The sequence below is a fragment of the Ambystoma mexicanum genome, chromosome 1q (genome assembly GCF_040938575.1).
Source record: "Ambystoma mexicanum isolate Mex_15411 chromosome 1q, UKY_AmexF1_1, whole genome shotgun sequence".
Lineage (NCBI taxonomy): Eukaryota > Metazoa > Chordata > Amphibia > Caudata > Ambystomatidae > Ambystoma > Ambystoma mexicanum.
The window spans coordinates 16,583,678-16,611,340 of NC_090922.1; the positions used below are offsets into that span (position 1 = coordinate 16,583,678).

A 27,663-nucleotide genomic window follows, 5' to 3' on the forward strand; every position below is an offset into this window, starting at 1 on the left:
GGTGGTGGAGCAAATTACTGTGTACTCAACCGATTCAGTAAAACATTACTGTTCAAGAACTTCAATTATGATTTCTCAAATATCCTTAGATGTCAAGGGTCCTTCAAGTAGGACTTATTCCATTTAGAACATTCAGAATACAGGCAAATATATATTTACAGAGTGATTTTGAGTGTGAATGTCCGTTTGGAGGGCATTAATACATAATTGTGGTATCTAATAATTGTTTTGTTTAGTAAACGCTGCAGGAGAGTAACTAAAAGCAAAAATTGTATGGTAGTGCTTTAATATCCAGGATACAACTGTCAATGATAATGCACCTAGCAAAAGCCCATAATGGTGATAATTCCCAACAATCCATTTTACTTATCACATGAATATCAAACTGCAAAAACATTACGAAGGAAAACCATTATTTCCAGATAGCATCATTCCCTATTAATTATACTGGCACTGATGACCAAACGTGTGTTGTTATGGATGCATGTAAGAGTAGATCAGTGCAACCAACCTACATTGGTATATATTTCACACAAAGTTATTAGTGAAACCCAAACAAAGCAGAAACATACACACTGAGTTGAGCAGTATTCTTTTTAAGATTTAAAAAAAATATTCAACATAGTCTGTCCCAAAACGAACAGGAGAAGTTTGATGTTCACATTTTGTCACTGAAAAATGCATTAGGAAAAGCATTTGAAAACACACCAGAAACCAAACCGGAACAAAAATAGAAAGAGCAAATGCCTTTTGAGGTTTTCAGGAAGGCCTCTGCATATAAAATTGTACTTTGAGGGCATCAAAAGTAATCATATTTATGCCCCTGTTCAGTAACAATAATTAGATGCAAGAGGGTAAGCTCCACAATGTGAATCTTTGAGTCACACTAGCAGTGCCTCCTAGAAGACCTAAAAGGATTTACACAGGCCCAACTCATCACTTGCTACAGAAATGATCATTTTCACTAGGTGGACTCCAGTGAGAGTTAGTCAGCAAACTATTTTTACCTCACAAACCTGCATTGTTCATTACTTTATTCTGCTAACCACGAGATGACAAAACTATTTTGTATTCTTTTATTGATGGTTTAACAGTTTTTAACAATTTTCAAAATCGTTCAACATGCTGGATATTTTACTGCTCACAACTCTATATAAAATAAATGGTGCACATCAAGTTCAGCCCTATGCCGGAAAGCATAATCATTTTCCTAAACCAATATTAAAGAGACGATGAGTCGCACATACCCACCCTCTAATCTCCTTAAGAAGTGGCAGTGAACAAAATTGAAAACACAGGATCAAGCAGTGCATTTTTATTAAATTCCTTCTTCTGTAGTTGTGGTCCTTATTGTGTCCCTCACTTCTTCAAGCTACACTCTGCCTCCCCACACACCCTAAAGAAAATAATGACCCTACCACAATCTCACATAGACAGGTCATTGGCATTTACAGTACTATCTGCACTTCCATCATGATGTTTGTAATCACAAACTGCTTCTTAACACGTATATATTTTATGGAACAATTGTCAAGAGATGAGGTTTCCAGCAGAATCAATTAAAGTTAAAATCAGTGTATTGTGCATCCTAAATCAATTATAGATGAGGCAGTTCCTTGGTGAACATCTAGACAGTAACTGGAGGAAACATGAAAATGAGTGTGAAAGTGCGGTGCCACTTAGCACCATTTTTCTACAGTACAATATGTTATCAGGCATGGTTCACATTCCAGTATTTTCGACATTAGTCCTATGAGTAACTGACATCAAGGGATAGGAAATGGAAGAGGCATCTGTTTAACAGAAGCCTTCAATCAAATGTGAGAAGTTCTCATCCAGAGAAAACAGTTTTGGTCTCCTGATAGATCCAGGACAGTATCCAACTACATTGTTTTTAGAGACCACAATCAAATCATTTGCTAGGTTATACATATTTAGGAGATATAGAGGACAACTGACCAGCAGAGACCTAAAGCTGCTACTGGAATAGCCAGATGAATCGAAGGAAAAGCACCCAAGGAAGCACCCTTTTCACGACTGAATAAGCACTTTCAGAAATAACCCCTTAGCTTTACCAAATGATTAGCCTGTACTTGGAAAAATACTAAGAATAAATAAGCACTGCTTGAAGCATGCCATGCTCAGAACACCTCAATATAAATTTCACTTCCAACCCTCTCAAAAACATTTACTTTAAAAAGCAGATACTCAAGTGTTGGTCTGGTTGATTTTGTAAAAGCAGTCTCTGCAGGTCTTTCCTCCTGTTCCTAGTGTTGAAACCGTGAAGTTTCTCTCGTGACATGAGAAATGAGGAAAGAGAAAGAAAATGTAGATCATAAGGGTACTTTAGTAGGCCACAGCTCCAGGGTCCCGGGTACTTGTGAAGAGAATGTCTGCTTTGGCGTTGATAAAGTAGGTGGCGAGCAGGGAGACAATCAGAATTGTGACACCCACAACTAGCGTAATTACCTTGGATAGAAAAGGAAAAATAATGGAAAATGTTTAACGTAAAACAAATGTTTAATGAACAGAACTACGAATTCCAGCATAGACTATGGTACATTTAAATAAAGTGTACCTCAAATACACTGACCAACAAATGACAACCACTACAAAAACATTCTGATGCATACATTCATGGATAATGTACAACCGCTTGTGACATACACACTATTGGTGACGTTCAGGATTGTTGGCGAGGCTCGCAAATGACATGCAGACAAACAAAGATGTGTGTACGATGGAAATGAATATGTAAGGAAGGTAAAAGAGAATATGGGAGGAGTCTGGGGAAATATGTGAATACCTAAAGTGTCATTTGTCATGTGAATAAACCAGAGCGTTTATTATTTTTTCTTTAAATCCTATTGCTCATTGGATAGGGAAAACCCACCCATTGGCTTTTGTAGTACTTATTCCAGCACCGGGAGCTGTTCTGTTAAAACATGCGTATTGTTACTGCTGAGACAGCGCTTTGAGGAACTCCCAGAGGCACGGGGTGAAGACCACTTGGGCCTCCATCTTGGATCCAACCAGTTTGGACTAGACAAAACAATGGGTTCTTATCTATCGCTGGAAATACGTCTGGTGCGGCGGCACAATGCCCATCGTCCGAGGAGGTGGATGCCAGATATCATCGAACCAGAGCGGCCGACCTGTAAGAAGATGATCACCTGAGGAGCAGGATCCAGATGGAGACCGAGTACGGACTAATACGATAAACAAAATGAATAATGGTGATGTCCTTAGGGGTGGGAAAAGTCATACGTGATGTAAAATTAAAGTGGCCAGACCATGAGGGGATATAAGGGGAAGGCGAGTTGGAGGCGGGTTGGGTTAAATTGGGTGGTGGGCTAGTGGGGTGCTGTCCATTTATTCAGTTTGCAAACTCTTTGAATAAGGGAATAGTTTCTTACCTGTAACTCCATTTCTCCAGCATTGGTATCTTTCATGGATTCACATGCTTAGAATATTCCCCGTCGTCAGGCTGGGAATCCCCGGTACATTATATAGACCCTTTCCCGTAGGAAAACTTTTTCGACGCTTATGCGTCCTATCCACCTCGTTTTGTATCATGCGTGCCCGTACCGTCAGGACGTCATGATATAAATACCGGCCCCGCCCCCGCGCTCCCTCAGATTTCGGCCCCCAAAGTAGTGGGGGAACCGGTTTGCATGTTCAGGGGAGGCAGGAGGGCGCATGTGAATCCATGAAAGATACCAATGCTGGAGAAATGGAGTTACAGGTAAGAAACTATTCCCTTCTCCAGCATTGGATCTTTCATGGATTCACATGCTTAGAATAGATTACATAGCAGTACCACCCCCAAAGAGGAGGCGTGCATGCAAACCCATATACTTTCTTCGCAAAGCCCGTTCCCTATGATCATGTATACATTAGAAATCGTTAACATAGGAAAACGAACCACATACAGTCCTAAATACCACAGGATGCAACCCCTCAGCCGGGGCTTACCTTATTGGAATAGGTGTCGGAGCACCGCCTGTCCCATCCGGGTATCTTCGGCATGTTGCTGCGACAGGCAGTAATGGCGGGTAAAGGTGTGTGTAGCCGCCCAGGTAGCCGCCATGCAGATGTCCCCCAGAGGGACTCCGGCCCACAGTGCCGTCGACGATGCCGCTGCTCTAGTTGAATGAGCTCTTGACCGTCGTAGAAGAGGTTTCCCTGCCTTGGAATGGCAGTACGAAATGGTAGATGACACCCATCTTGACATTCCTTGCTTTGAAATGGCTTTTCCTCTAGCACCCAAACCATAGGCCACGAACAGTTGTCTCGTTTCTCTGAACGGTTGTGTACGATGAAGATAAAACTTGAGAGCCCTTTTTACATCCAATGTGTGCAACATGCGCTCCGCTCCCGAGCATTGCTCCGGAAAAAACGTAGGCAACACAATAGAGGAGTGTTTATGGAACACCGAAGGAGCTTTTGGTATGAACTGTGGGTTAGTGGCTAGGACTACCTTGTTCTTGAAAAATCTTAAGTATGGAGGGTCTACCATTAGAGCCTGAACTTCTGAAATACGTCGGGCTGAGGTGATGGCCACCAGGAAGGCCAATTTCCACGACAAAAACTTTAGAGACGATGATGACATTGGCTCAAAAGGAGGCTTCATAAGAGACGTTAAGACCAGATTGAGGCTCCACTCCGGCGGAAATTTCTTCTCTGGAGGGAAACTCCGAAAGAGGCCTTTAAGGAAGTGCTTAATCAGGCGGTCGCTGAACAATGGTGCCGAATGCCGTTGACGAGTAAACCTGGAAATGGCTGCTAGGTGTACTTTTATTGACGATACCGACAGGCCCTTTTGAGCGAAGAACAGCAAGTATGGAAGGAGCTGTTCCGGCTTAATCGATTGCGGGGCCAAACCTGGTTGATCCTCGCACCATTGACAGAAACTTCTCCATTTGTACGCGTATGAGGCGTTTGTGGAAGGTGCTCTTGCCGCTTGCAGGATACGCCGACAGTCCTCCGGAATCGTTAGCCAACCAAATTCGGCGAAGTCAGGAGCCAGGCCGTCAACTTGAGGCTGTCCGGGTCGTGATGCCAAACGACACCCTCCTGTCGAGACAGAAGGTCGGGGGTCTTCTGCAATCTTATCGGTTCCGCCACCGCTAAGTGTAGCAGGTCTGAAAACCACACCTGTCTGGCCCAGTACGGGGCCACCAGAATTACCCGACATGGGTACCTGAGGATCCATTGCAACGTCCTCCGGACAAGGGGAAATGGAGGGAATGCGTACAGGAATTTGTTCGTCCATGGGAAGGAGAACGCATCCCCCAGCGAGCCCTGCTGAGGCCATCTGCTTGCGTACTGATGGCATTTCCTGTTGTTCTTCGTCGCAAACAAGTCTATGGAAGGGTGTCCCCATTTCTTGAATACTCGTTGTAGTTGTTGGTCGTTCAGCACCCATTCGTGAACTTCGTTCATTTCTCTGCTGAGGGCATCGGCTTCCACGTTTCTCACTCCTGGCAGGTGGAACGCCAAGATTTGCATGTTGTGTTGCAGGGCCCAATGCCAGATTTTCTGGGCCTCCGTCGATAGGGACCTGGAACGTGTCCCTCCTTGTTTCCTCAAGTAGAACATCGTAGTGGTGTTGTCCGTCATGACACGCACCACCGAGTCCCTCAGTTGGGGAAGAAAAGATTTCAGAGCCCATCGCACTGCTCTCAGTTCTAGCAGGTTGATATGCAGGGAGGACTCCTCCAACGACCACTGGCCTTGTACCTGTAACGTATCCAGATGAGCTCCCCATCCGCTCAGCGATGCATCCGTCACCACCGTCTTTTGGAACTCCGGTTCCAGTAGAGGCATTCCTTTCGTTAGATGAGTAGACACTCTCCACCAGCTGAGTGCTTGAACTAGTTGTTCGTCGACGACCAGTCTGTCGGACCAGCGACCTCGGCTCTGCGCCCAACGGTCCGCTAGAAATTCCTGGCAAGGTCTCATAAACAGACGGCAGTTGTTTATCAACGGAATGCAGGACGACATGGTCCCTAGCAGGGACATGTACTTGCGCACTGAAACCTTGGTACCTCCTCTCCATTCGGACGCCTTGCTTTGAAGTTTCTGAATTCTTTCGCTGGATGGTCTCACCAGGCTTGTGTGTGTATGAAACTCCGCTCCTAGAAAGACCAAGGTCCTGGAAGGCTCTACGGAGGACTTGTTGAAGTTTATTGCGAAGCCCAGTTCCTGTAAGAGGGACATTGTGGCCCTTAGACTGTCTCGTGTTTGTTCCCTGGACGAACCTCTGACCAGCCAGTCGTCTAGATATGGATAGACATGGTGACCATCCTTCCTTAAATGGGCCGCTATAGGGGCCAAGCACTTGGTGAACGTCCTGGGGGAGGACTTGAGCCCGAACGGGAGGACCTTGAACTGAAAATGCTTTCTCCCGACGACGAACCTTAAATATCTCCTGTGTCGTGGGCGTATTGGGATGTGAAAATAAGCATCTTGAAGGTCTAGTGACGATAGATAATCCATGGGTTGCACCGACCTGATAACCTCTTGGAGCTTTAGCATTTTGAATTTTAGGCTCTTTAGCCACTTGTTGAGTACCCTCAGGTCGAGAATGGGCCTCCATTTGCCGTTTGGCTTCTTGACAACGAAGAACCGGGAATAAACTCCTTGTCCTTCCTGTGCCACAGGAACTCTCTCTACCGCCCCTTTTCGCAACATAAGCGCCGCCTCTTGTCGTAGGATTCGGAGGTGGGGCTGTGTCGAGAATACAGGCGGAAGACGCGGAGGCTTGTCTTTGAATTGTAGCGCATGACCCATGCGAATCGTGTCTAGAACCCATCGATCTGTGGTGATGCATTTCCATCGGTCGAAGTGATGAGAGACTCGACCCCCCAGGACGTTCCGAAGGCCGTCATTGGTTGCTGGTTTGCTTGTTCTTCGTCGACGACGGACCCGAGCCTCGCCGCCTGGAGGCTTGATAGTCCCTGTTTCTACGTGCCGACTGGGACGCTCGTCTGAACCCTTGTGAAGAGTACGAGGGCCTGTTAAATCCACGGTCCCTCGAAGCTCCAAAGCGGGAGTTTCCAGAAGCACCCCTAAAGGGGCGAAAAGAGCGAAAGTTTCTACCCGTTTGAAGGGCGCCGAGGGACCTAGCAGTATCCGTGTCTTCTTTCATCCCCTTCAACGCTTCATCAACCTTTTCGCCAAACAGGTGTTCCCCTTCACATGGCATGTCAAGGACTTTGTACTGGACTTCAGGACGGAAAGTAGTACATTTGAGCCACGCTTATCGACGAAGCACTACTCCATGGTTGATTTGTTTGAAGCCAGACTCTGCTAGGTCAACTGCGATATTAATTGCGTGGTTCGATGCCTCTTCGCCATCCCTCACCAGTAACATAGCTGCTTTCCGGTGTTCGTCTGGCAGGTGTTCTAGGATAGGGGCCAGTTTGTGCCACATTTCTCTATCATATCGTGACACGATCGCTAAGGAATTGGCTGCTCTTACTGTCGTCGCTCCGACCGAGAGTACCTTTTTTCCAAAGGCGTCCTGCCTCCTAGCCTCGCTTTCCGGTGGCGTTGAACATTTTTGCTGTACCCTGGCCTTCCTAGCCGCTGCCGCCGACACCACCGAGTCAGACAGAGGCTGTGATGTTAGACATTTTGGAGTGGACTCCGGAGCTTTAAACTTTTTCTCAATCCGTCCCTTTATAGCTGGCTCCGAGAACGGATGGCGCATCGTCTTGAGACCTTCTTGCCACACGTGGTCCAGAATTGGGATGGCAAATACCGATTTTCTCCTTTGACCCATATGGTCAAAAAGGAAACAGTCTTTCTTCTGCTCCTCAGGAATCAAGCCGAACTCGGAACAAGCTTTTCCCATCATTGCATGGAAGGCTCCCACATCATCCGGGGGAGATGGCTGTGTCTGGCTCCTCGTAGACTCTACCTCTACATCCGAACTCCATGTTGGGTCCCTCGACGGTGACAGGGAGATGTCTGACCCTGAGTCACCCAGTATAGAGTCGGACTCCGACAACTCACCCTCCTCCTGAGCTCGAGGACGATCTTTTACCGCCTGGGGAGCCGATGGGTGTTTAGTCGTCGAGCGAGCCGTACAAGTTTGCTCGTCGACGGAAGGTACAGAAAAAAGTGACAATGACGTCCCAGGTTGAGGGATCTGCGTATCCAGCCGCTGCAGGAGCTTCTGAAGAGTATTAAGCACATCCAGAGACAGAACCGTCTGGGGGGTCAGTAACGTGGATGATATAGGTACCATACCCCCACTCGCACTCGTCGTCGTCGCCGACCTGGAAGGCCGTAAGCCTAAATCCGATGGCTGCAGAACCGTGTCACCTTCACGTTCCGCCGAGCAGGCCGTGTCTGGCTGCAGTAAGACCTCAGGGGGGATCGGGTCATAGACCTCTGGCAGCCAAGCCATAGACTGAGTCTCCGTCGACGAAGGAATCCCAACCGCTGCTGCCTGAACGGTAATAGGCATCGTCAATGACACCGGGGTCGACGAGCAAGTCGTCGTCGTCGAGCCCTTAGACTTCGTCGCCGATTTCGATGCCGACTTCCCGGCTGAAGCATCTCGACTCATGGAAGACCTGGGACGGTCCCCTGAGGAGGATTTTGACAGCGCTTGCCTCTCTGTTTTAGATGATGAGGAGGAGGAGGGCTTTTTATGTGATGAGGAAGATCCAGCGTGCTTCCCCTTATGCTTGTCCTCAGTGCGAATTTCCGCTGGCCGTACCTTTTTCGATGGAGGCTCCGACTTGCTCCTGGAGGCCGTGGAGCCAACTTCTGAAGCCGGGTAGGCACCCGCTCCGTCATTAAGCCAGTCGACCAGCCTTCTTTTACGGTCCTTAAGGGTTTTTTGGGAGAAACCCTGGCATATCTCACATGTATCCGCCGTGTGGTGCGGGTGGAGACAGTAGATACAGTCCATGTGGCCATCTCCTTCATAAACTTTTTTGAGGCCACATGTTGCACAAGGGCGAAATAACGCTTTTCCAGACATAATTCACCAGAATTTGAACGTCGCCGAAGCGAAACAGAAAAAACAACCTAGTTTTCACTAGTAGTAATCACGAGGATCCCACTACTTTGAAAGACGGTTGAAATCTGAGGGAGCGCGGGGGCGGGGCCGGTATTTATATCATGACGTCCTGACGGTACGGGCACGCATGATACAAAACGAGGTGGATAGGACGCATAAGCGTCGAAAAAGTTTTCCTACGGGAAAGGGTCTATATAATGTACCGGGGATTCCCAGCCTGACGACGGGGAATATTCTAAGCATGTGAATCCATGAAAGATCCAATGCTGGAGAAATGTCTTGCTTTGTGTATTCCATATAAGACTATTTAGCCTTTTTTTTGTCTTTGTGTTGATAGATTGTGAACGCGACCCAACCTGTTGCGCAACTCTGCAGGTGTCTGGCTCCCGAGGACCTCCATCCGGACACCCCCACGAGCGCTCAAGACGATAAGGTAGGTGACCTACTTGCAAACCTCTACAGGGGGTTTCCAGAGGAGGATATGAGGGCTGGTGAGTGCATGCAGAGCTGCACAGGGGACTGAGGGTTCCAATTGGGACCGTGGAATGGCCAACGCAGGAGGGAACGTTAAGGGTTATGCAGAAATGGGATGGACATTTTGGGCAGGACATGTAGTGTTGTTGGTTTTTTTAAAAACTTTTTTTTATTATTCAGCTTGGCAGCATAACACAGGCAAACAACATACAGGACAGGTGCAATGTAGTTACAGTTGAAAACAAAACAAGCTTACAGTAACTGCTTACAGTGCGGAGTGTTCAACAAATACATATGTAGGATAAGCAAGTCGCTAGCGGACTATGGTTCAGGGTGGGGACCCCAAATGGGACGGGGCGACAGCTGAAGAGGATGCATCCGGTGTCACCTCACCTCTAGATCAGACATATAGGTCCAGGAATTTAAGCCAGATATCTCTGGGCCTTGAGTGAGAGGGCTGTAGCTAAGACCAGGTTTCCTCGGTGTCAGAGGCCCATGTGACTGCCCCGGGCCATTGGGTATGAGTGGGGGGTGTGGGGCGCAGCCAACAGAGTAGGATGGATCGCACTGCCAGGAGCATGCAAAAGCCAGCCAATTTTTTGGAGTCCCGGGGGAGTCCGAAAAAGTCATGGAAGAGGCACTTTATCGGGGAGGGGTCGATAGGGTGATCGAGAATTGCTGATACGGTTGAGCACACCATACCCCAGAATTGAGAGGCGGGGGCAGGACCAAATCATATGAATATAATCGGCTGTATCTTGGCCACATCTGGGACATCATGGAGAGTGGTCACTAAACATATGATGCAATCTGTTCGAGGTGTAATGAAACCTATGGAGTACTTTAAGCTGAATCAATTTGAAGCAGGAGTTAAAAGATACCCAGTGTATGCGATCACACATATGGGTACAGCGTTCATTTGTCACCTCCACCCCCAGGTCATCCTCCCATGCCTGCCTCAGTTTAGTGAACTTCGGAGTGGATCTGGATTGCACCATGGTGTACAGCCTAGATATTTTACCTCTAGTGGGTGTAGGGGAGGTCAGTTCTTCAATAGCGGGGTCATCCGGCGGTAACGCTGGGAACATTTGGTAGTTTCGTTTAAGGGTCTTACGAAGGGACGAATACTGAAGCCATGCGCACTGGCCGCGTCTCGGGGGCAATGGGAGGTCCGGCCACTCGACAAAGCTGCCCTGGTCAAAGACATCCCAAAGCAGCTCGTATCCCGCCTCAACCCAGCGTCGCACCATAGGAGGTGGTACTCGTGGGACCCCCGGGAGAAAGTTCCAGAGCAGGAGGTTGCCATGGAACGGGTAAGTAATATCAAACAGTTTCCATATTCTTGTTAGTGCCAAGGATGTACAGGCGACCGGTTCCAGTGTCCCCGGTGTCGAGGGAGAGGGTTGCAGAACCAGGGAACGGATATCCCGGTCAATGACCGCGAGCCTCTCAAGTCTGACATGTGGGGGGCGGGGGGTGGTCTGTCGTGTTAAACCAGTGCAATGTGTATTGTATTTGGGATACCAGCCAATATTTAAGAAAATCAGGGGCCCCAAAGCCACCATTGGCCATGGGGGTGGACAATGTCCCAAGTGCCATAAGAAGGAGTTAATAGTGTGAGTCAATGCTCGGAAGCCCTCGCCTGGCCATAAGGGGATGTTGGTGAACCTGTAGAGTAGTTGGGGTAGCACTATCATTTTCAATATCCCTATTCTGCCTGCTAGGGAGATCAGTAGTTTACCCCAGGCTGGCGTCTTAGTCGCCAGGTGCGTAAGATAATTTTGATAGTTCTCCTCGAAGGCCGATCCAAATTGTCGTGTTATTACTATTCCCAGATAGGTGATTTTTGCCTGCGCCCAAGTGAACCCCAGAGTATCGGGAGGGGGGAGGGTGCAGTCCGTAAGGGGGAAGAGAGTGGATTTGGAGCAGTTCACCTAGAGGCCCGAAATATGGCTGAAGTGAATGACATCCTTCATTATAGGGGGTAAGTTGATGGAGGGGGAACGTATGAAGAGCAGTGCGTCATCAGCATACAAGGTCACTATGTCCGCCTGACCAGCAGTGCGGAGCCCTCTGTGCGCGTGGGTTTGACGCAACATGTCAGCAAAAGGTTCTATTGCTATAGCAAAGATCAGGGGAGAGAATGGACTACCCTGTCTCGTCCCCCTAGCGATCTTAAATAGAGGGGAGTATCGGTCTTCAGTGCGGACCCTTGCCACAGGGTTGGAGTATAGGACCCTGACCCAGGAGAGGAACGTGGGACCAAACTTGCATTGTTCGAGGACCCGCCAAAGGTATTTCCAGGAAACCGAATCAAACGCTTTTTGCATATCTAGAGTGGCGGCCACAGCGTGTACATTGGGGCTTATTCTACTAATTATATTAAAGAGACGTCTCAAATTCAAAGAGGTAGAGCGACCCGGGATAAAGCCCGCTTGATCTGGGTGGATAATAGATGGCATGTAGGGGGCAAGTCGTGTCGCTAACAATTTGGCGTATATTTTGACATCGCAATTTATGAGTGATAGCGGGCGGTACAAACCGCATTGTGTGGGAGATTTACCAGGTTTAAGTAATACCGTAATTGTGGCCTCTCTGAGTGACAGAGGAAATATGCCTGCCTCTACCGACTACTCCCAGAGAGCTATTAAATGAGGGAGTAGGAGAGTTTTATAGTGTTTATAAAACTCAATCGGGATGCCATCAGAGCCAGGGGCCTTCCCCCGAGGAGAGGGAGTCTATTGCGTCTGAAAACTCCTCACGGGTGAGCGGGGAGTCGAGGGACCCCGTGGTCTCAGGAGAAAGTCGATAGGGGGAGGGCATCAAGATAGGAACTGACTTCCGCTATTGAGGCCTCATCCGAGTTGGAATACAGGGCTTCATAAAATGTGAAGAATTCTGAATTAATATCCTGTGATGTGATAGCCATAGAGCCATCGGGCCTTTCAATCCCGGGAATATGTGGAGCTCACGGCGGATGAGTCTAGCCAGGAGGCAGCCGGGACGCTCCCCCTCCCCATACTTCCTCGCCAGGCTGAGGTCATCTAAAAGTTTTTGTTCACGATCCGCGAGGGACCGGAATGTGTCTAATTCCACCCCTATAGACGCCAGAGTCTCTGGGGTAGAGAGAAGCGAGCACTGGGCCTCAAGGACCGACAGCTTGGATTCACTTTCGCGATGCCCCTCCGAATTGTTCTGAGAATGCCATTTTCATTGGACAGTGCTATCCCCCGAATGTATGCCTTGAAGGATTCCCATAGCGTGGCCTGCGAAGACACTGAGCCCGTGTTTATTTCAAAGAACTCTTCAATAGCCGCCTCAAGCTCGGAGCTGAACACGGGGTCGAGAAGTGAATGGGGTTTCATCCTCCAGTGCCTGGTTCGGTCGTGATCCGGACCCCAACCCAAAGTAATGGTCACAGGTGAGTGGTCAGATAGGGTTCTAGGAAGGATCATCTGCTGTAGAACATTTTTAATCAATACATCAGAGATCACCCACCTATCAATCCGGGAATAGGAGTCATGTGCCGATGAGTAAAAGGAGTAGGCACGAGAGTCAGGGTGGAGGAGTCTCCAAGCATCAACCATAGCGAGGTGGGGCAAAGATGAGAGCGCAGTATAAGCTGCCTTAGTGAGCAGGCGAGGTCTGAATCCAGATCTATCAAGGTCCACATCAAAAATTGTGTTGAAGTCCCCCCCCCCCCCCCAGAGAATGGGAACTAACGGGAAGCCATCGAGAAGGGATGCGAGGTGTGCATAAAATTCCGGGTCATCTATGTTGGGGCCATAGATATTCAGTAAGACCACTTCCCTGTACTGAAGTGTATCGAGAAGGAGTACATATCTGCCCTGGGGGTCTATTTGCGCGGATATGAGAGTGAATTTAAGACTCCTATGAATAAGGGTCATGACCTCGCGGCTCTTGGTAGAGAAGTTTGTGAAGTATCTTTGAGGACCCCACGTTTTGGCAAATCTTATACATTGTTCAGCGCAGGCATGCGTCTCTTGTAAGAAAAGGATCTTGGTCCCATGACATTCGGCCTGCAGCTGGAGCTGTTTCATCTTCTTAAAATTGCCCAATCCCCTCACATTCCAGCTCATGAAAGTCAGTTTATTTTCAGACAATGTCGCAGCGGTGTTCGTGTCGAGAGTGTATTAATAAACAATGGACTGGTTTAGCAGCCCTGCAGCCCCCCTCATTCCATGTTGCCCTGTGATCCGCCCCCGCTGCCAACGCCAAACTTTTAATAACAAAACACCCAACATATACCACCCCCCCACATCCCCCCCCCCAACTTGAGGAATGACAACCCCTAACCGCTTTAACCAAATCCAAACTAGTGGCATCAACGCCTGGGGGCCTGTAGGCCGGACCGATGGCGCCGCTCCGGGCCAACGGCAGATCCGATTAAGACATAGTGCCTACAATAAGGCTTCGCACGGAACTTGAAAAGGGTTTTTGCACATGTTGGTGTGGCACAATTTTGTAGAGGTGAACCAAGCTAAACTAATGAAGGAGTCTGAGACTAATATACTCCTGACGCAGGAGGGTGACCGGGATCGGTGATCCCCCCCTGTCGGGGTAGCTGCACAGTGGTATAAACACAATTGGAGGAAAGGGTCAGCCAGGGAAATGTGCGTCGATAAATCTGGAAGCCTCCTCCGGGATCGTGAAAAAAAATGTCTGGTTGGCGTGCTCTATGCGCAGCTTAGCAGGATATAACAGAGTATTTTATTCCATGGTCTCTGAACCTTCTCTTCACCGCCAAGAAGGTCTTGCGCTCTTGTTGGACAGCCACCGAGAAGTCAGGGTAAAGGTGTATCCTTGCGCCTCCCAGCAGGAGCTCCCCCTTAAATCTTGCAGCTCTGAGGAGGGCATCACGGTCTCGAAAGTTCAACACCCGCGCTATAATGGGTCTTGGAGGAGCGCCGGGTTTAGGCTTAGCTGTCAGGGCACGGTGTGCCCACTATATAGCAAACTGTGGAGAGAGACTCGGTGAGTCAAGGAGGGACAGCAATGTATGTTCAACAAAGTCCTCCATTGGTTCATTGATACTATTCTCGGGAACGCCGATAATGCGGAGGTTGTTACGCCTCGATCGGGATTCCAAGTCCTAATTTTTCTTCTCCACCTCAAGCACTCGGTTGGAGAGAGCAGTGACCTCTGCACGCAAGGCACCCAGACCATCCTTGGCGGAGCTCACCCTGTTCTCGACCTCAGACACTCGACCGTCAGTCCTTTCGATATGGGCCTTGATGGAGGATATGGTGCCATTCATGTCGTCTAATTTCGAGTGGAGCGTGGTGAAACCTTCGCGGATGAATTCCATCATATTCTGGGATTCCAGGGTGACAATTGAGGATGAGTTAGTAGGGGCCTGCTCAGGGACCTCCTCCGACGATCTCATCGGAGTCTTCGCGAACATATTGATGGAGCTCTGCTTTTTCCCTGCCCCCTTGGTCATTGTGGCAACATTGGGGATCAAGCGAAGTGGGGGAGAGCCTGCGGTGCCTCGGTCAGCGCGAGAGGGGGACCAGCAGGATGCAGCCCCCTGTAGGACCACACCACTCACCCACCCCGCAGGCGGCCTCCGAGGGGGATAGGGTATTGTATACAACCCAGGTAGAAGATGGGGGTCACTTAGATCGTGCAAGCGGGTGAATTGGTGTGCAGTGGTAGGCAACCCTATCTACCCCCGTGTCACAGGAGGAGGGACCAGGAGGATCCGGTAGGTGAGCAGGGGGTCCAGTGCCCGCGCCCTCGTCCCTGCAATGTCTGCGACTACCAGTGTAGCCTATATGGTCCCTGTTCGTAGAAGGCAAGATAATGGTATAGGCCAGAATCCACCGGCGTGTCGTAAAGGGTGCCCGTCACAGGTCTCCGTTGGGCTGAGCGCGGCAATACCACTCGACCTCCACGGAAGGCAGGAACTCAGGTCCAAGTGCCCAGTATATTTGCGGGTGGGGCAAGAGTAGATAACACACAGCCTTGTAGTATTCACCTGTAGGGCAGATAGGGCGTGAATTCCAGGGTAGGCTCCAGATAACATGTGGGACGCGCAACCAGGGTAAATGTGCAGCCAGAATGACGTGACCCGGAGTTAATGCCCCTCTGGGCTTAGTGCAGGAGTCTAGTGCGGGCCAGGCCGTGCACAATTAAAGCAAGAAGTTATAGGCCGACCTGCGCTGCAGAGGCCCCTCTGTGTAAGGTGTAACGGAGCCAAGGCAGAGTCCGGGCCGCAATGTGTCTCCCAGAGCGGACCTCAGCGTGCTCCGTAGCAAGTATGCGCCGGTGGCATCTCCCGGGGCCGGCGTGGACCAGCGGTATTGGTATGTCTCGAGGCCGGCATCGCCGGTGATCAGTCCGTGCAACCCCGCAGGGAGGGAGCGAGGCAATGTCGCCACCCGGGGAATTCCGTGGGGCCCCCCTGCTTCACGTACCTTATGGCTAACAGGGACCGGCAGCACAGCGTGTCGTCATCGTTGGGGGCGCGCTACCCGGCTCCCACTGGTGCACCGCAGCTCCACCCCGGGCGTTGAGGCTCCCGCCAAGTAGGCTCCCCAACAAAGCGCTGCAATCTATGGGGAGGGTCAGGCAGCACTGATGCAAGGCAGTCGCCACCCCGAACAATGCCAGAACAGCCCGCCCGGACCCGCTCAGCGTCAGCGGTCGCGGCCGCCCAAGCCGGCGGTGCGTGGCCTCAGAGCCCGCTCAGGCTGCCTCCAATTCAAATCGCCATCCAAAGCAGTGGTGAACCGCAATCCGCTGGTGTGCACCCGCCGGAGTAGAGGAGCGTTGCGGGCTCACTGGGCGGATCAGTCTGTTACTCCATTGGGACTGGATTTTGGCGCGCAGGAGCAGCGCAGCTGGGGGATGGTCACAGTGGTGCTCAAAAACAGGGGTCCACGGCTCTGTTTTTCATCAGGATTCAGGCCTCAGGGTGCCCGAGTCAGAGGTTCAATAAACGTGTCAGCTGGGGTTGATTACTTGATAATAGAAGTGCCAAATAAGGATCTTACGATCTGCCTGCCACGGAGCTCAAGCTTTAGGTGGCCATCTTGTTCGGCGCTCAACAGCGCCCCCTGTTGTTGGTTTTGTCATTACTGTGATTTTGTCTATCTTTTATCCACAAATAAATTTAGCAAAATATCGAGGATAAGGGCTGATTTTGGTATAGTGTTTTGGAGTAGATATCGGGGTATTACGTTGGAACCAGGGTGAAGCCCACAATTAAATAGGGACAGGTGAACGAGAGAAGGGTGAGTGTGCTTATTCTTGTCAGGACCACTCTGCGCAGGGAATGCGAAAGAGTGGAGTCAAAGTGTGAAAGGAACATGGGTGCCTGGGTAACAGGGCAAGTGACAGATGAATGCAAGATTAATTAGGGAAAGGAAAATGGGCAAATGACAATCGAAACAAGAGTAGGAACCCCCAAAGGGGTCGCCATCCCATTATATATTTAGGCAGTTTAGAAGATTGTCTTGTGATTATTTGGACCCATGGCATTATTTGACTAGACACAATGGACAGTGTCAGTTCCCTATTGAGGGAATGTTTAATTTGGGTAAACAGGTGGCCCACAGGAGGGCTTTACAAGCAGAAGGGATTAAAAATCACCAGTACCGTGGGGAGTATTTGCCACATGGCTGGAAGATGCAACAGCTAGAAAATGTGATGGGAGGATCAGGGGGACTGAGGGAAATTAATGAGGAACAGATGGGGCCAGATTGTGCCCCCAGATAGTTGAGAAGGAAGGGTTGGCTGAACAAGATAAGACAGAGGGGGACAATAAGGATCATGACAGTGAGACACTGGAGGATATACTTGAATTCTTCACCAGTATAAGACCATTCATAGGGGCAGGGGTGGCGGAGGCACAGGAAGGGGCGCTCATGGTAGATGCACCATATTCAGGGTCAATAGCCTCAGGGACACAGGGGCCAAGCGGGTTGGGATCCACAAGGGCAGAAGCACCCAGAGAGATGCCACCCTCGTATGATCCCTCAATGATGAGGGAAGGTACGATATATGGAAGGGATTCATGCACCTTTCAGGTGCCCCCGACAGTCACGGTCATCTGGTCAGTGGGACAGAGAGCAACAACAGGGTTTGGTCACAATCCATGAGCCGGGGATCTTTGGACACTGGCAAAGGAATTTCCCAACATAAGCGAAGAACCCTAAAGGTTTGTGGAGGAACTGCAGACAGTAATACAGTGCTGTAAACTGGTGTGGATGGACATGAATCATCTTATGAGAATAGTGATGTCACCAGAGGTAAGACAGACTGGTGGAAGGAGTGGCCTGGCCAGTCGCTGATACAGGCACAATAGACGCCCTGGTGCAAACAAGGGAAAGAATAGTCACGGCGGTTGTAGATGTGTGCCCTAAGAAGACTGATTGGGCAAAAATATAAAATTGCGGAATAAGGGTTAATCTCCCACCGATTATTTGGACAGATTGAAGGTGGTAGTCATGCAGCATTTTGGTATTACTAAACTGGCGGAAACAACACAGGATGCTATAGCAAATTCATTTGTTGCGGGTTTGATCTCAAAGGTGCAAACACAACGTCTGTATAGGTTGGCAGACCAAGCCGTTAGCGGAACAAATCATTGCATCGCTTGCCAGGAGCAAAAGAAGGAGACATTTGAGATTAAACTTAAGTCATTGCAAATGCAGAGTCTTCAGGGGAAGCACCTTATCAGGGAAATCCGGCCTAAAGGGGGCAGAGGAAGAGGCCGAAAGCCAGGAGGGTCCGACAGGATATCAAACTCAATCAGGGGGATATGTGCGACAACTACAACAGCCAAGACAATGGGCTTCGCAGGAGATATGGAGAGCGCAGGGACTACAGGTACAAGTAAATTGGAATAACCAACAGGCTCCCGGGGCCACGGTAGCAAATTCCCTCACTTGTAATTACTGTAAACAGGAATGTCAGTGGAAGAATGAGTGTCCATTTAGACAAGAGGCCACAACTTCAAGGTAATAACACTCCCAACAATATACAGGTATCACAGACACGGGGGCAGACTCAAAGGCAATTAGCGCCGGTTGGACCAATACCTCAGTTTCCAAACCCAAACTCTAATCCTTTTATCCCCGGAGATGCATTGATGTGATACAGCATTTATAACACGCCTTTACACAAGTGTTTCTAGGCGCCACAAGACAAGGAGTCGGAAACAGAGGGAGGACAAAACAATGATCTTACTAGGCCTCCTCTCATTCAGATTGTGCAGAGAAGTGGAAGGGGAGAAGTGCCGAGGGGGGGTGAAGTGCAGGTAACACAAAAAGTGCAGCCAACAGGTGGCTCAAAAGTGCAGAGAGAAGGGACTGTAGGGTTGCAGATACAGACCACAAGTGCTGGGGGAGCCAGGAGGCCATGCAAAGTGCAACTGGGAATGCAGGAGCCTGGGCCGAAGTTCAGAGGGTAGCCAGGTGACCAGTGCGTGGAGCAGTTGGGACATCAGCATGGGAGAAGAGAGAAAGTGGAAACGAAGAGGAAGGTCTTGAGTTGCTTCTGGAAACGGAGGTGGTACTGCTCAAGTTTGAAAGACGCAGGGAGGCTGTTCCAGAGGGAGGTCCCAGCCGAAGAAAGATCTGCCCCCAACTCTCTGCTTGGAAAAGCGACTGGCCCTCAGAGAGTTGGAGGTGGATGAGCAAAGAGCTTGAGAAGGGAGATGTTTAGGAAGAGAGAGTTGGATGTAGTGCGGTCCCAGGCCGCACAAAGCCTTGTGGACGACGCAGAGGGTCTTGAACGTGATCCTTGTCGCCACTGGGATCCAATCAAGAGATTTCAGAGCTATAGAGATACAATCTGTGGGCTTGAGGCCAAGGACAAGTCTTGCAATCCTGTTCTGGATAAGTTGTAGAGGTCAGAGTGTAGAGGCAGGAAGATTTAGAAAGAGACTGTTGTAATAGTCCAGCCTACAGAGGACCAGAGCTCTGGAGACAGTGAGCTTCTGTGGGAAATTGAGGAAAAGAAAAGTACCTCGGAGAAAGTGCAGCTGATCGTTTGACTTCTTAGAGACATCAAAGATGTGAGGAGAGAAGGAGAGGGTGGAGTCGAAGATGACCCTAAGGTTGTTAGCCTCACAGGTTTGAGCAGGAAGAGGACCCAGAGAGTGGGTGGCCACAGAGAGACAGAAAAGTAGGGTGCTGGTGTTCCAATGAGGAGGATCTCTGTCTTACTGGCATTGAGGCAGAGATCATTGACGGCACACCATTCCTGAATTGTGGCCAGACAATCTGGAATGAGAAAAGGAGAAAAGGAGAAAAGGCGGCCGAGGGGAGCCTGAATGAGGGATGGGTGTCATCCGCATAACACGGAAAGTTGGAGCAGAAAGCAGCGATCTGGTGCGCAAGAGGTACCAAGTATTGGTTGAAAAGCCAGGGAGAAATGTTATACCTCTGGGGAACACCACAAGATGGAAAAGAAGAAAGACTCGAGTTGGACTTGAGAGGGTCAGTCAGTGAGAAAGGAGGTCAGACAAGCCAGGGCCTGATCAGTGATACCCAGGTTATCACAGAGGCGATTAAGCAGGATGGCATGGTTGGCCATATCAAAAACAGAAGAAAGATCGAGGGGAATGAGGACAGAAGGAAGGTTAGAATCAAGGTTAGAGAGCAGGTCTTTACGGGTGTTCAGGAGAGCAGTTTCCGTGCTTCTGGCAGCCCTGAAGACAGACTGGTGGTCTTGGAGACAACCAACAGATTCAGTGTGCAGATTAAGCTGGAAGATGGCCAGCTTTTCCAAGCGTTTCCCAGGAAGGAGTGATGGAAATCGGGCAATAGTTATCCTGAGAGGAAAGATTGGCAGAGGGCTTCTTTAGGAGGGGGTGCACAAGGGAGTGTTTAAGGGGGAGGAGAAGGTTCCAGAGGCAATGGAGTGATTGCAGAAATCGGCCAAGGCTGGAGCAAGTGTGTTAACGTTGTCCTTGATGGTTCCGGATGAACAGAGGAGAACCTGTTTTGACGAGACTTTCATAGATCAGACTTGTCTAGAATCATCATCAGGAGTGAACAAGGGAAAGCAAGAGAAAGGAGGAGAGACGGCCACAGGCGGGCCATGAGTGGAGAAGGAGGAGGAAGAGGAAGAGAGGGTGGACAGGATGTCCTGTGTTTTAGTGATGAAATGAGAAGCCAAGCCTATACAGAGGGCTTGGGAGGGAACAGGAGAGGCAGAGACTGCAACTGGATCGGCCAGCTCCCTGCAGGTTTTGAAGAGTTTGGCCGAGTTGTTAGATGCTGCAGAGATGCAGGCTTGGATGTGGGCCTCTTCTTGGCGAGGACATGACAGGTGCAAGTACATCAAGAGTGTTAGAGATAGAGAGATGAAGGTTAGATAGGTGGCTAAAGAGGGCTGTGTCAGGGTGTGAGTCAGCCAAAGGTGCAGAAGGAGGAGAGAAAGTAGCAGCGAAAGCCTCAGCTGACACACGCTTCATGGGTCAGATGACGGAGAAGGTAGGTGGCAGTGCTGGAGTCAGCTTGGCCTGAGGGGTAGAGAGAGAGAGGTGGGAGGAAAGGAGAAAGTGATCACTCCAGGAGAGAGGAGAGGGTTGTAGAGAGAAAGGTCTGAGGAGATCAGAACATCCAGAGTGTGCCCTGCAGAGTGAGTCGGGCCAGAGGGAAGAATAGAGAGAGAGAGAGAGAGAGAGAGAGACTTGCAGCGGTTGCGAAAGAGTCCTGAAGAAGGGCTAGTATCCAGGTTGATGTTGAGGTTTCCGAGGAGAAGTTGAGAGGTAGAGGCGAGGAGGCAGGAGGAGAGGTCCAGCCACTCAGAGAGGAAGGGGGCGACCTGGCAAGGCAGCCTGTAGATAGTAGCCATAGTGAGAGAAAAGGCAGGAGAGATAGATAGCCTGCACACCAGGCATTCAAAGGAGGAGTAGTCCTGCATAGGAATTATAGAAGAAGGGATCCACTCCGGGAAGATCAAGGCTACACACCCACCGGGACGGTTGGTTCGGAGAGGATCGTGTAGCCATCAGAAAGGAGAGTGTCAAAGCTTGTGACAGAGCTGGCCGTGAACCAAGTCTCAGTCAGACCAAGTACATCCAAATTGAGTTCTTCCAGGAGATGGTAGATGTCAGAGGAGTGTTTGACAGCTAAACGGGAGTTGAGAGTAACAATGTGGAGCGGGTTGCCCCCCTTGAAGGACTTCCGTGGATGGGTACAGGTCAAAGGTATGCCCTGCAGAAGTGTTACAGGTGCCTGAGGATGGGCAGAGGAGGAAGCAGGAGAAGGCAGGGTAGCCAGGGAGGAGGATGGGGTGCCAGAGGGGTGGCGGAAGGAGGCGGGAACAGGTTGGCCGGAGTAGCAGCAGATCGCCCATATAGATGGCAGAGGATGGAGGCGGCAGAGGAGCCAGAGAGGAGAAAGAAGGCACAGAAGGAGAAGAAAGGAAGTTGATAAGGTGCAGGAAGCGTCTATCAAAAAGGGGGAGGTTGACCTGAGGGCCTTGGACCAAGACAGTACTGTTTAGATAGACATTAATGATGGTCTTGGAGGAGTGGAAGGGGGCCAGGAGGTCCTCCCACCAGTTGTGCCAGCATTAATGGGAAAAGAGGAAAAAGGAGAGAGAACAGAGACCATTTGGGGGTCCATAGGTCTGGAGAGGGAATGACAAAGAGGATGTTGGTAAGGGTCTGTCTGGAGGAAGCACTGGTGTTGGTATCAGCGATAGGAGGTCTGGGTTGGAGACCAGGATGTCCCTTTTGAGCTTCTTCCTGCCAGACCTAGTGAGGGATAGGAACGTTGAAAAAAAAAAAGCAGTTAGCGAAGGTAGATGAGACAGAAAGCACCATAGAGGAGGGGTGGGGGTTCAGGTGGAATCTGACAACCAGGAGGGGACTCTGGAAGTATTAATGATTCCTATAGATCAGGATGGTTGCTACGTGCACTGCAGTGTGCAAAGGATATCAGTAAAATGTCTTCTGGTGCATACACGGTGTGAGGGGTCAGTAATGTGAGGCGGACAACTGCTTGTTGATTTACCAACATTTGACATTTTATTAAAGAAATAATGTTCAAAACATGCCTCTCTACCCCTGCTCTGCTGAGGATTTCCCTGCTTAACTAAAGCTAAGGGAACACATTCTAACATAGGATAACTGACCCTCACACTAAGCAACAAACATCCAAAGAAAATATATGGCAATATAACATCATATGAACAACATTCACAGTCTCTGAGTAACCTTTTAATTTCCAGGGTGATTTCCCTTCCCCAGGATTCAGAGACAGGGCTGTTAGTATTTAAGCAAAGAAAGAAATGTCTTGCATCAGTTCTTGATATTTCAACGTCAATGGAAATGTTTGTTTATCAAAGTCCCACTAGCAAATTTATTTTTCTTGGTGAAATATCCACTTTCCAGTTACTCCAAAAAGCACCAATGGCAATCCCAGCCACTATGTTTGTCACCATCCTTAAGCAGACTTGCCAGAATGAAAAAAGAAATGCAATATCCAATAAGATCAGCGATATACCAGCGATACTTGGTTAACCGTTTGCATTTTCTTGGTTACAGTTTTCAACTTCACAATGGTATAATTGAACAGATGACTTGGTAGTATTCCTGCTTCACCTTTCAACCACTTTACTTCTACTTCAATTGTAATGACAATAGTCACCTTTGTCTCACAGTACTCCTCTAGGTTTGGATTGCTACAATACTGCATCTACTGAAAATCTGATATACCACCCTGCTTCAGTATTTTGGACTACGACCACATCTTCAGGAATTTGTATTTTTAAATACGCTTCAACTCGATGTACTTCAAAGTACTTCAACAATTTCAAGTAAGCAAGGCATTCTTCCTCTGAATACATTTCTTCAAAAAGGGCAGCCTCTTTGCCTCTCTCGTCTGTCTGCCACAACAATAACAAACTGGATTTGCCTTGTAGACTCACTTCTCTCTGCCTTCCACAGTCTCTGGCACTACAGGTTGAGTCAACTTCAAAATAGTCTTTACAAGCAGCTAGTCTCCTTTCCCCAACTTTATCTGCACCTTCTTGCCAGTGATTAGTCCCTTTTATTACCCAGAAGCATTGGTGCAGCTCTCTTATCTTCAGGTAATACTTGTATCTTAGACCAATACACTTATCAACTCCACTGTACAGTTAGACTGCTTCTTAACTCTGGGAAAGGCTGATTTCAGTGTGAACATGGAGAGATGATTATCTTCAATTGTTATACACTTTAGACTTCTTAAAATCAAAGGTATGCTGCGTTAGAATAAAGAATAGAATTCAGTCTTTCTTTGAAATTCAGAATTAGGCACAAGCGACCACTTCTTGATATTGTTTTCAGGGTTTAAAGATTGGTATTTAATGTATTCCCATGTGAAAGTAAAGGCTAGAGTTCAGGTCTCCTTTGGGAATCACAATCAGGCACACGCAACCATTCTCTGATGTAGTTTTCACAAGTTACATATTCTAACTCTTGTACTGTTAACGTTATGTTTTCGGTAATGGTACCAGCAGACTCCCCTCTCCTTAATTAGGGAACACGACCACTCCTTCAAGCAATAACAGCAATAATAGTCTTAGAATTGCAGAACAATGGATTTCAGTCACTTTAGCTTCACTTTAGCTTCTCATGCAAGTAAAGACACAAGTAAAGAGTTTTACCGTTATAAGCGAGTGCTACATTTCCATTATTAAATGTATTTTAGAAGCAACAAACAAACATTTACTCACTTAATGTCTTACGCAAGTTCACAGGGAGCTGGATACTGTTACCGGCAAGGCTTACGCAATGTGTTACAATGCCATGCTTCACTCACCGGCTTCTTAGTAGATACTTGCCTTGTGGGTTGCACTGCTTTCCCCAACTTCTGCCACAACTTCTACTGCTTCTAGTTCGCTGGGGACCCACACGCCTCTACTGAAAAGGTGTCTGTGGTCCGGCCACAATGTTTGGGAGCTTCTTTCACTCCCGAGACTCCGGTCTGACAATTACTTCTTGCCTCTGTGTCCTTCACGTCTGCAGCTTGGCAACCAAGGCAATCAGGCTCTAATGTGAAAAGACTTCTCTCCTGGGCATCTTCCGTTGCGCAGCCTCTGCATTTCAGAGTTTGGGGGCACAGGACCTTCGCAGAACAAGCAGGTGCAATTCACTGTCTACACATTCCGGAGTCCCTCTTGTTCTCCCATTTCTGCTTGGTTTTCCAGCCTTGTGCCTTCTTCCTTCTGCTACAGAACGCCTTCCAGTCACAGTTCCAGTTCCCTCCGCTCCTAATTGCCTGCACCTGAGGGGGCCTTTCATGCCCCCAGGTTCCTTCAGGTGGGGGCTATTGGGCTCAATTCACTGACTCCTGACACGGTTTGCCTCTTCAGCCCTCTTCCTTGTCCCAGTACTTCTAGGATTATGGGACTTGTAGTTCCCTTCCACAAAGTTCGTTTTTTTTAACAATTGAGCAACTATTAGGGGAAGATCTAATTCTCTTAAACTCAGTAAAATAGGGACTATTAGGATTGATATGATATGATATGGCATTTGTAACGCGCCTATACACAAGTGTTTCAAGGCGCGACAAGGCAGGGGGGGGAACAAGGGGAGACAGACAACGATCCTACTAGGCCAGGTGTCATTCAGATCGCGCAAGTGCAAGGGTAGAGGGGACTGGGAAAAGTGCAAGGGGAAGGGGAGAGGGGGAAAAGTGCTGTACATGGTTAGTAGAATACAAGATAAATAATAGGGCCAGCTGGTGGCAAGTGCAAGGAAAGTGCAATATATGGTTAGTAGAAAACAAGATAAATAATAGGGCCCGCTGGTTGCAAGTGCAAGGTAAGTGCCGGGAGAAGGGCATTAGATGTTACAGAGGAGTACATTGTGTTCAAGGCATTTTCTCTAAATCCTTTTATATTATACCTTAAGGAGTAAGGAGGGTATTTAATCTTACACGGTCTTTCTGTTGACAAGGTTTGCTCAGATTTAAAAACATTTCGGCCCCGGGTCACAGGTCTTATATGTGAGTCAGGGACATTATAATGGCAATATCCCATTACTTGTTTTGGCGGCAATTCAGAAAGGCACCACCTTACAGAAGACTAATACTGCGTCTTATCCCACGGGATCTCCTCAACATCCTGGGCCCTCTCTCTTCCCAGGTTATCCTCCCAGAGTACACCACCTACAAGGTCAGGATCAGGAAGAATCTGCCTTTCCCTGACCACCTTGGAGGAGACTTTAGGCAGGGATTTAGTGAGGGATCCATAGGATTCTTTGCAAAGGACAGATAGATCTGCCTTACAAATTATTATTTTTCTCCCATGTCCCAATATCAGGAGAAATGGTGAGAGCAGTTGTACAACCAGTAAATGATGCTTTAACTGTCACTTTGTGACTGTTACAGAGCAACATGACTTCCTTCTAAGTCTTACCTCACCTGTGAATCTTTTAGGGATAGATTTGTTGTGTAAAATGAGGAGCACTATTCACTGCATGCCGGGTGGGGTGTTCTTAAGTGTGCCCGCAGATAACACAGTAGCAGTGATGGCTGCATTAAGGGAAGAAACTGGAGAGAGGGTAGTGGAGAGAGAATTATATCAGGAACTGATTGATTCTACACCCATATGTTTGTGAGCCACAATGAAGTGGGATATAGTCACAAGGCTGAATCAGTAAAGGTAAGAGTAGATCTGTTTAAAAGATTACCCCATGCACCTCAATACCTCCTAAAGCCAGAGGCAGGCATCACCACAGTGATTGAATCTTTGCTGAGCCAGGGAATTATTGCGCCTACCATAAGTATATATAATACTCCAATTTTCCCTGTGTAAAAGCCTGGGAAGGGGATTTATCAGTGTGTATAGGATCTGAGAGCTATCATTGCTGTGGTGATAACTTCTTTCCCTGTGGTGCGAAACCCAGCTACAATATTCATATTATTTATTGGGTATTTATAATGCGCCTATACACAATGTGTTTCGAGGCGCAACAAGAGGGTGGGGGAACAGGAAGGACAAAACAAAAAATTATCCTACTAGGCCGTGTGACATTCGGAATGTGCAAATGCAGTATGAGAACTGCAGAGGAGAGAGAGCGGAAGGGCCTGTGAGAAAAAGCAAGTGCCAGGGGAGGCCAGGTGGACAGAGCCAGGGGAAAGCAGAGTGCATGGGAAGGAAAGTCCAAGAGCCAAGTGCGAGGTGAGGGGCTGGAAGGGCTACAGGGGTGCAGGCACAGCCAGGGAAGTGCGGGGGAGGCGCCTGGAAGTGCACATGCAGGTTGAGGGGGTGGGAGGGTCCAGGAAGACCAATTGCAGGGGTAGACAAGAATGGGGGGGCCTTATGCCCTGAAAACTCTGAAGGAACCAGGCAGCCAGTCAAGAAGCAGCACAGGGTAATTAGCAGGGGAGGGGGAGAGGGAAGGAAGAAAGAAGAGAAAAGGAAGGTCTTGAGAAGCTTGTATACCACTAGAGGCCACACATTTTATCATGGTCGATATATGTTCAGCTTTATTCTCTGTTCCCATAAATAAGGACAGTCAGTATCTGTTTGCATTTTCACGTAGGGGGGTCCAGTTATACAGTGTACCCAACCCTCTTTTCGCAACAACTAAAGAAATATTTGGCCAATATCAAATTGCCAGGAAAATCAGTGTTGGTAGAATATGTTGAAGATTTGTTGATTGCCTCTCCTTCATATAAGGCTTGCAAGGAAGATACCTGGGTTTTATTGATTGCTTTGGTGGATTAAGGACTTAAAGCTTCAAAGAAGCACCTACAGTTGCGTTACCCTGGGGTACATTGTCTGGAACATGATATTATGAAAGGATGTCGGCTGATAGCTAGTTCACGGAAGGAGGTTGTGTATGATATACTGAAACCTCAGACTAACTCAAATGTAAGCATTTATCACTGCTGTTGGCACCTCAAACTACTCCAGAATTATACTAGACTAAACACAGTCGAGACACTGCAATGGATACCAGAGGCTGAAGAGGAAGATTTTGTTAAGATCAAACGAGTACTTGCTAAAGCCCCTGCATTGGGCCTGCCCGGTTTATGTTATACTGTTGTGAAAGAAACAGGCTTGCTCTGGCAGTTCTTACTCAGAAGCATGTAATTCATCCCATAGCCTACTATAGCAAGGATTAGATCCGGTTGCGGCCAAAATGGCGCCCTGTTGGCGATCGGTGGCTG

At 48.6% G+C, this 27,663-nt stretch overlaps 1 protein-coding gene across 3 annotated transcripts in view; it reads right to left on the bottom strand.

Moving 5' to 3' along the window:
* Window positions 1–1,062: 1,062 nt before the first annotated feature.
* NCSTN (nicastrin) overlaps window positions 1,063–27,663 on the bottom strand; it is a 1,205,995-nt gene continuing 1,179,394 nt past the window's right edge. For all 3 annotated transcript variants that reach the window (XM_069635427.1, XM_069635426.1, XM_069635429.1), the window contains one exon: window positions 1,063–2,469. In XM_069635427.1, coding sequence (XP_069491528.1) covers window positions 2,347–2,469 — 123 coding nt within the window. In that variant the 3' untranslated portion in view covers window positions 1,063–2,346. The remainder of the gene's footprint in view (window positions 2,470–27,663) is intronic.